Source organism: Bidens hawaiensis, unplaced genomic scaffold, assembly GCF_021521415.1.
Source record: "Bidens hawaiensis isolate Kalapana, Puna unplaced genomic scaffold, B.hawaiensis_p1.1 tig00047817_1, whole genome shotgun sequence".
Taxonomy (NCBI): domain Eukaryota; kingdom Viridiplantae; phylum Streptophyta; class Magnoliopsida; order Asterales; family Asteraceae; genus Bidens; species Bidens hawaiensis.
The window spans coordinates 22,919-31,423 of record NW_027498562.1 but is presented as its reverse complement, the minus strand read 5'-3'; the positions used below and the strand labels follow the sequence as shown (position 1 = coordinate 31,423).

The 8,505-nt window shown below is 34.9% G+C and overlaps 1 protein-coding gene across 1 annotated transcript; it reads right to left on the bottom strand.

Annotated features, from left to right (window-relative positions):
• Window positions 1-4,850: 4,850 nt before the first annotated feature.
• On the bottom strand, window positions 4,851-6,354 carry LOC143597237 (putative histone chaperone ASF1A). Its single transcript, XM_077075795.1, has 3 exons — window positions 6,229-6,354; window positions 5,405-5,520; window positions 4,851-5,333 (listed from the first exon to the last, which is right to left on the bottom strand). Exons 1-3 carry the CDS (start codon window positions 6,335-6,337, stop codon window positions 4,983-4,985), a joined length of 576 nt encoding a protein of 191 aa, XP_076931910.1. The 5' UTR covers window positions 6,338-6,354; the 3' UTR covers window positions 4,851-4,982.
• Window positions 6,355-8,505: the final 2,151 nt, after the last annotated feature.

The following is an 8,505-nucleotide window of genomic DNA, read 5'->3' as shown; positions in this document are numbered from 1 at the left end:
ACTACGCAAGTTATCTGCGGTGACTAGACAAAGTCAAAGATAATGTTATAGATCCAACAACTTGAGGGTTTGGTAGAGATCAAGTAATGGAATGAGACTAAAGCCCATGAAAAAGGGTATATAAAGGAAACCTAACTTAGTTGACTGGAGATCCCAAGATCTAAGTTCAATGGGACAACCTAATTATATATCTACGGGTGGTCGCTGTGGGGGCGTAGCTTATGTATAAGTTGACACATAAGCTATATATATATATAGGGAGAGGATCAAGAGAAAACTCACATTTAGAGAGAAAACTAAAAAACTCTTAAAAACTCCTAAAGAATTATTTTTAATTAAAAATAAAAAAATATTTTCAAAATTCTGTTTTAGCCATTATTCTTATATTTTCTTATATTTCACTTGAAAAATATAAAAAAAATAAAAAAAAGCCGCTGTAATGTACATACGTATTACTGTGCGATACCGTTGTATTACATATGTGTATTACTATGTATTTTTTAGTTTAATAGTGTTTTATTGCATATATTCAATATTTGTGTATTGTATATGTGTAGTAGTGTTGTATTATATGGAAAAAGAATAATAATAAAATAAAAGTCGATATGGTGCACATGTGCGTTAATGTTGTATTACACATACGTACTAATGTGTATTCGATGTGTGTATTAGTCTTATATTGCATATATACAATAGTGTGTATCAAATATGTGCAATAGTGTTGTATTCTATGCAATACAAACACTTTTGCATATATGCAATGCACACTATTACATATGCGTACTATACCGACGAGGTTACCGACAAGTTGTTTTTTTTTTTAAACCAATAACAACATATAAGAATAATGGAAAAAAAAGAAACTTCAAAAAAAATTAAAAAAAAGTTAAAAATAGTTTTTTAGAAGTTTTTAGGAGCTTTTAAGTTTTCTCTTTAAGGGGAGTTTTCACTAGAACCCACCCCTATATATATCCTCCTAAATTATAAAGGGAGTCTAATTACCTCCTAGTCCATTCCTATAGCAACAAAGACATGTTGTAAGGCTAAGCATAATATATGGTTAATGATTTGTGTAAATCAATATAACCTTGATGCTTTTAATGATTTAAGGATAATCACCTATGTGAAAGAGAAGTGGGGTCGCTTCGAATGAAATTATGGGGCGCGCAATTCCTAGAGCTTTCACAGAACCAGGTTAGTGTTCCAGGACCATAATGGACACGTCAATGAGGGGATGTGCCCGGATAGGGAGAGTATTGTGTGAAGTGTATTGTCGTCTACACAAATGGGGGTTTGTTCAAGGACATCACGTCTACTAACCGCTAGGAGACTAAGTATGCTTCACAAAGAAAGGTTCAAAGCTAACACCTACCTATCCTGCAATACTCAATTGTCGAGGTTATATTGGATATTCTGTGTGTTCGATTAATCTCCATTCATGTGGGGGATTATTGGAAAATTAGAATATAATGAATGGAAATTAATATTATGAAATTATTATTATTAGACTTTTCATATGGTGAAACTCTTAAGTAGAGTTACTTAATGAAATTGATTAGTTTTATAAGAGTTTATAACTCTAATTAATTTCAAATTAAGAGAGATTTTCATCATCCACGACTCTTGTGTATATGGTAGGCTATTAGCCTCGTTTGATTTAGTTAGGAAAATTACAAGCTAGAAAATTCAAAGGGAAAATACATACATGCATGAAGAGTTGTTGGTGAAAAGTTTTGAAGAGTCATATGTTTGGAACCTATAGAGATGAGTTTATCTACTTGATTTCTCTATATTTTTATTCTATTTTTTTTCCAAAAGTTTTAACACTACAATTTAACCGATGTAACCTCGGGCGTGTGGACATCTCCGGCAGTACTAACTGCTTCGGCTGTTGTACCGTGGGAGACATACGCGCTGTCTTATGTGATGCAAAATCTGTTTTACGGGAAACGTATTTAACATGTGCCTTAGCCTCAACCGCCAAATTTAGTTGTTTATCGTTGCAGCCAAGAAAATACTAGAAGATCTTGTTGTAGCAAAAGTTGGACAATCTATCTTTTTGTAAGTTAATGTCAAGAAGATTATAAGAAGATATTGCAATAAGTTGAAGACTTTATCATTTGGAGAGTTTGGTTGGAATCATTTAACATAATTGTTATATTTTTTTTATTATTTATTTAAGTTTATATTGCAGTATGTGTACTACTTACTTTTTTATTCTAATAACGAGATGTTATTATTTGTATTAATTTTAATATAAAAAATTTCTCATATTCCTACCGACCTTACTGTCTTCTTCACATTTGAGACCTTGATCAATCGCCTCCCAAATGTCATGCACGTTGAATATCACCTTCACTCGCATTGATCGCACGTGGTAGTTCATGGATTTAAGCATAGGAAAGTGAGGGACACACATGTTGCCGTCCTTCACGAATCACGATAATCGACAATGTGCAGACCATATGTTGGTCCTTTAACATTCATGTATGTGTGGTCATTTTGTATAGACTTAACAGAAGTCTGAAACTTGTCACAAAATTGAAACCATAAATACTGCAATTTTTTAAAGTCATACTCAAATATGCTATTTTGTCTAAACCAAATAGGCCATCTATGCAATTAACTCATACCTATAACAATCATAAAACTCAATATAACTCTTCCAGACATAGACTTTCTTTCACGAATATTTGTCATATAACTTTGAATCTTTTTAAGTAAATCATGCATGAACAAATAAAGGCCCAAAAATGAATAACCCGAATTGCCTCCTCAGTCCAATTTCCCAACATAAACGTAATAACGTATGGATCTTATGCCCAGTCTCACTTCGGCTGCAATCATTTAGCATCAGATCATGGGCGGTCCAAGCATAGCCCAATAGATCCATAAGACGACTCCTTTGTTGGTTCACTTTAGAATATTTCTCGTTTTGCAAAAAATGTGAAAATTTTCTGTTAGAATCATCACATAAACGGTTTTCAAAAACTATTTCCATTTCAATTTGATCTAGAAAACAAAATTCTACATATACATATTCCCAAACGGATTATATCCAATAAATTTGGTTGAACAAAATTAAACATTAAAACAAACCTTATAACCATGTATGTTGAATCAAACAAAAATTCACTTTGTACACATTTTCAACGGTCACAATATGTATATAAAATTTTGATTGAAGAATTTCAACATCTTTTAAAAACGCATGTTAAATACATAGAAATCAACTATGTTAAATACATAGAAATACACAAACCTAGCAAGAATGAAGAATCATAGTTGATTAATACCACGGGCTGAGAGCAATTCCCTCAATAAGATTTCAAAACTATTTCACGTTGGTCTTTATGAGGTATAATAGTCAGAGCAGTGATTGCACTGTTAGATATAGCCAACGACTCCAAAAATAGCATTATTTCATCTTTGTGTGTTACTATTTCACGGAATAGAACAAGATAGAAATATATGTTTGCTAATCAATGAAGAGAGCAGAGTCTTTTGTTTAGTGAAGTTGTGCAAACTATGAGAGGATTCTCATCTTTTTTTGGGACACTCAAGGGAACTAGTCCGATCTTTTTAGTGTGACTAACCTCATAACTATTTTTTCCAAGTGACTAAAATGAACTAGAGACATCATTTTTATATCTAAAACAAGTTGCTCTTAAGGTATACTTAAAAGCAGTTTTAATTGCAATTGAATAACTTTATGTTTAAAATCTGATATGATAAAGTATTATATTTATAGAAGGAATAAATAAAGGCTTCCACGTCAAAGTAAAATCAAAGATACCAACACTTCCACAAATGGCATTCATTTCATGATAATTGAACATGATCAACTTAAACAAGAGACAATTGGCTTGAATCATATAACTTCGGAGAGTTGGTGACTCGGTAGTGAGTTCATCTCTGACTTGATAAGTTGTCTGAAAAGGGTTATGGGTCATTGCAAAACCCTATTTGTCTGAAAAGGCTTAAATCATAAAGCATCTTACCTACTTATTTACGAGTTTACTAAGCATCTTGTCTCTACACTTAAGTTCAACTAAATTCAAGTTTTTAATGAGCTAGTCTTAAATACTATATTAGCGAGTCGGCTTGTTTACACACTAAGAAATATATATTAGCCAATATTTATATAGCTTCCAAACACTAATATGCACATTAATATTAATACATATATAATAAAGAAGGTTGCAAGATAATGACAAAGATTATTATATAAATAGGTTGTGAATATATAATAAAACTAAAAAACATGACACGAAGCTACCACCAATTCTTGGGATTTAGGTTTAGTCTACATAGGTTCAGGACTACGGGTAAGGGGTGTTTGGGATTGCTTATTTCACCAATTTATAACTTATTAACTTTTTAAAAAATAATAAGATGTTTTGGATTGCTTATATTGTGAGAAGAAAAATTCATAAGTTACAATGTTGTAACTTATTAACTTAATAAAAAGTTATAACGAGGTAAAATAAGGAATCCCAAACACCCCCTAAGTTTTAGAACAAACCCACAAAGACATTTAGCTAAATAGGTTAGCTAAGAACATGATTAACACGTTGACTCATATGTTTCTATAACTTCTCTTTTTAAGGTTATTACTTATCTTAATTTTTAAACTAGGAGCCTAGAAATCTCAATCTCTCAATAGGTGTGTTCTGTATCTTTGCGGATTCGTGTCATGTTCTGGGTTTGACCCACCAACCCGCAAAGACAGCCAAAAATTTCAACCTAATTCAAAGTGACCAAAAACACAAACCAAAAAAGTAAACCATCAGTCAGTGTCCATTAACTTTCCCCCATTTATATTAGTCAAAGCAATATAAACGACCAAAAACACATACTCCAAACACCATTTCTTAAACCTCAACACCACCCAACAGCTTACCAACCAACAAACCAAAAACTAAACCGTGATCAATTCCACATTAACAACAAAACATCATCTAGAGACAAAAATTCAAGAACTAGGGTTCCGCCTTACCTAACGCATCGCCACCTGGCGAACTAGGTGGTTGTGGTTGCTCTGGTTGTTGTTCACTCGTTTCACCATCTTCAGGTGCGGTTTCACTGTTTTCAGGGTGAAAATTGATCGGAAACTTAGTCACCCTCGGTTTATCAGTTAAAATGTTTCTTTGAACCTTATCAATAATCACCTTTTGTGGCGGTTCTTCTTTTAGCTTTTCATCATCATAATCATTGTTCACATAATAACCGACACGCACAAATTCTTGGCCAACATAAGAACACGTCAACAAAAGCACGGTAACTCCAATTATATCTTCCTCACGAATCTTTGAAGGGTCCGGTGGGTCTGCCTAACAATGTTTCAAAGGTGATTAAAATGTTGTTTCTTAGCTCGATTGACAATGCGGGTATTAAAACATACCTGAAAGACAAACCGATAGTTTCCCACGTTGACGGGTCCCACAAGTACACTTTCCAACAGTTGATCATAGGTTTCATCCTCAGCAGATCCAACATATATCAGTTTCCACTCCAAATCTGCAATAAAAGTACTCATTGTTGAAAACTAAAAGTCATGGGGTCATAATAAAACTAAATTTCCAATTGTAAACCACTCACACTACGTTCAGTGCTTGATCGGTACATTATTTATTTTTATATAAATTATCGCATATTAACTGTTTAATAAATGTACCAATATGTTTACACATATCTTATCTTTGATTGTTCTCATAGTATGCAGGTTGAAAAGTTAAATATAACCGTAATTATCAAACATGATACCAGACGTGATCACGTGTTTCATATCTTAGGTTCTTGTGTTTACCATGTCTCTCTTGTCTTCCTTGATAATCAAATAATACATGTAATACCAACTACAAAAACCACAATTTGCAGATAAAACATGTCTAAAACAATCCTAACTAAACATCAAAAACACAGATCAAGCACAATTCACAAGTATGTACACGTTTCCCCAATTCTATTGATTAGCATTAACAAATGTAACCCTAATTAACCTAATTTTCTGATAAACAACCGCTAATCAAAGGGGAAATCATTCGTTTCATTCTCACTACCTCTAACACACATATCCAAACACCCAGCTACCAATCAATTCCAATTCCAGAAACCCTAATTCCCAAATCGAACAACTTAATCACGCAATTAACCCTAACCAAAACCACAATCACACAAAGTCAGTTCACAACAGGCAAGCCGATGAACAAAATCGCCAACGATTACCTTCTTTTAGCGCCGAAACGCACTCGTAGGAGATTTCAAACTGGAACGGCGTGAGAAACGACGCCGGATTGTCCAACACCGTCACGTTGGTGATGTTCACGGCGCTCATTGTGGGACCCGCAAATGGGGTGGTGGAATTGGAGACTGAAGGACTGAAACCCAAGCTGGCTAGATAGCGGTTGAATGTTTTGATTGTGATTTGAGAACGGAGAATTTGATTGTATGAATATATTGAAGAAAGAAATAATAAGAATTGTCGGAGAAGAATGGTGTGGGTTTTTGCGTTGTGGGGGATATTTATAGCGTTGACCGGGTGTTAACGTGGTTTACCGGAAACAGCCGGTGGAGTAACGGCGTAAGGGGTCCACGTTTGGGTGTTTTTTGAGACGCGCGATGGCGGGAAGGGGAGCATGTGAGGAGCACGTGCTATAAAATTAGAGTGTAATTTTAATTTGGAAAATTAGGTTTTAATAATCGCAATTTTAATTGTTGGCTGATATTACTAATAAATTTTAGCTTTCAATATTATTATCAATTTCAATCATAGTATAATAAATGTTAACAATTGCGTGGCAATGACTTGGAACTTTTGGATTTATTTGAATATAATTTTCATTTTGAAAATAAATGGTTTGTATTTAAAAAATAAGGTTGTGTAAAGTTAGTACTTAGGCTGGTCGTTATGGGCGTCCTTATGGACGATTTTGAGGTGCGGTGGGCGCCGTACACTGTCGTGGGGCGTGGTGGGTAGGGGCGCGGAGAGGGGGAGCGCGGATGAGATGACCGGCGCTTTCTCTCTCTCTCTCTCTCTCTCTCTTCCTGTTATTCACACACATACACATATACATATGCATTTATATATATATATTGGGGCGTCAAAATGGGCTTTAACAATAGCGGGGCGTTATAGAGAAGGGCTTCGAAGCCCCCGATGCCTACGTGGCGCTGACGTGACACTGTGAAGGGGCTTCGATGTCCTTCACCATAGCATACAGCCTTAAGAACAACAAGTTGAAATTAGATGAAGGTGGGACCAAAGTTTCTTATTCTTATTTTATTTTGTATTTGTTTATTTAATATTAAGGATATCTCAGTCATTTCACATGCATTTTATGCAAAAAGTTAACCTTTATCCATTTGAGGGACCAACAAGTTTATGTTTGTGCAAACAGTTGGACTAAGGTTGTAATTTTTACAAGTTGGGGACTAAACGTGTAATATGAACAAACCACAGGGGTCACCCGTGAAATTAACTTTTTTTCCTCAATCAATACAAATTTATTTTTTGTTACTATAAAAATGAAAGCTAAAAAAATATAGTTACTTCTCTATTGAGTAAGACTGCCCTTTGATCATACGGAGAGTATCATATTAAGAGTATAAGTTACTATCGACTAGTAGATAATTATTCAAATTATTAAAATCTTATTTACGATTCTTCTTATTATAAAATTATGTAAAATAGTAGTAGTTATATGTTGTAATAAGTAATTTACCTGAAGAAATACGGATCTATCTGGTAAGATCAGATCTCTATTTCCATCAGGTAAGGATAATCGGGTTACTAAGTAGGTATAAATGAGCTAGAATCCAAGCTGAACTCAATTAATTTCCTGCAAAACACAACCATCGTGAGCTCGTTACGGGAAGGACAAGATGGGGGGGGGGGGTCTTCCTGTAGCCACCCTCCGGCGTGAGAATAAGTACAGTTCTTATAGAGAGAGAGAGAGAGAAAGTACTTAAGTGATTGATGTAATGCGAGGAGTGTGAATGAATACCTTATGATGATGATGATGATGATGATGAAGGTATTTATAGCCAGAAGTGATGGGAATATGATTGGTGGAGTTGTCTTTATCTAAAAGATTCATTTTCTACCTGAATGGACGTGTGTCATGCTCTGATTGGATGTGACAGCTAGCCATGTGCATGGTTGTTACTAGTTGTCCAGCTATCTCTCTCTCATTGGCTGTATCACCTCGTGTTCTCCGTGAAGGAGGTAAACGCCCTTGTCATGGAATATTTTAGCGATCAACTAGAAGGATATTGTTACAACTGTTCTCCCTTCCTAAGTAAGAACTCCTATTGTTTCTTTCTGGTGCGGAGCTTTTTACGGTCCGCGAATGTCTTTCGCGAGTACTGTTGATGACCCGCAGGTGCTACTGATGGCCCGCGAGTATCTTTCTTGGGCTTGCGGGTCGTTTTACTACCCTGCCTCTATAAGTCCCCCAGTCCATTGTTTCTTCCGCGTCACATTTCTACGGATGGAATTTTGGA

What these genes read in the sequence shown, in the direction of transcription:
- LOC143597237 (XM_077075795.1), bottom strand. Translation starts at nt 6,337, where the DNA reads ATGAGCGCCGTGAACATCACCAACGTGACGGTGTTGGACAATCCGGCG. An exon ending in CGTTTCGGCGCTAAAAGAAG is followed by an intron (nt 5,521 to 6,228) that starts GTAATCGTTGGC and finishes CTTTTATTGCAG; the next exon opens with ATTTGGAGTGGAAACTGATA. An exon ending in ACTATCGGTTTGTCTTTCAG is followed by an intron (nt 5,334 to 5,404) that starts GTATGTTTTAAT and finishes AAACATTGTTAG; the next exon opens with GCAGACCCACCGGACCCTTC.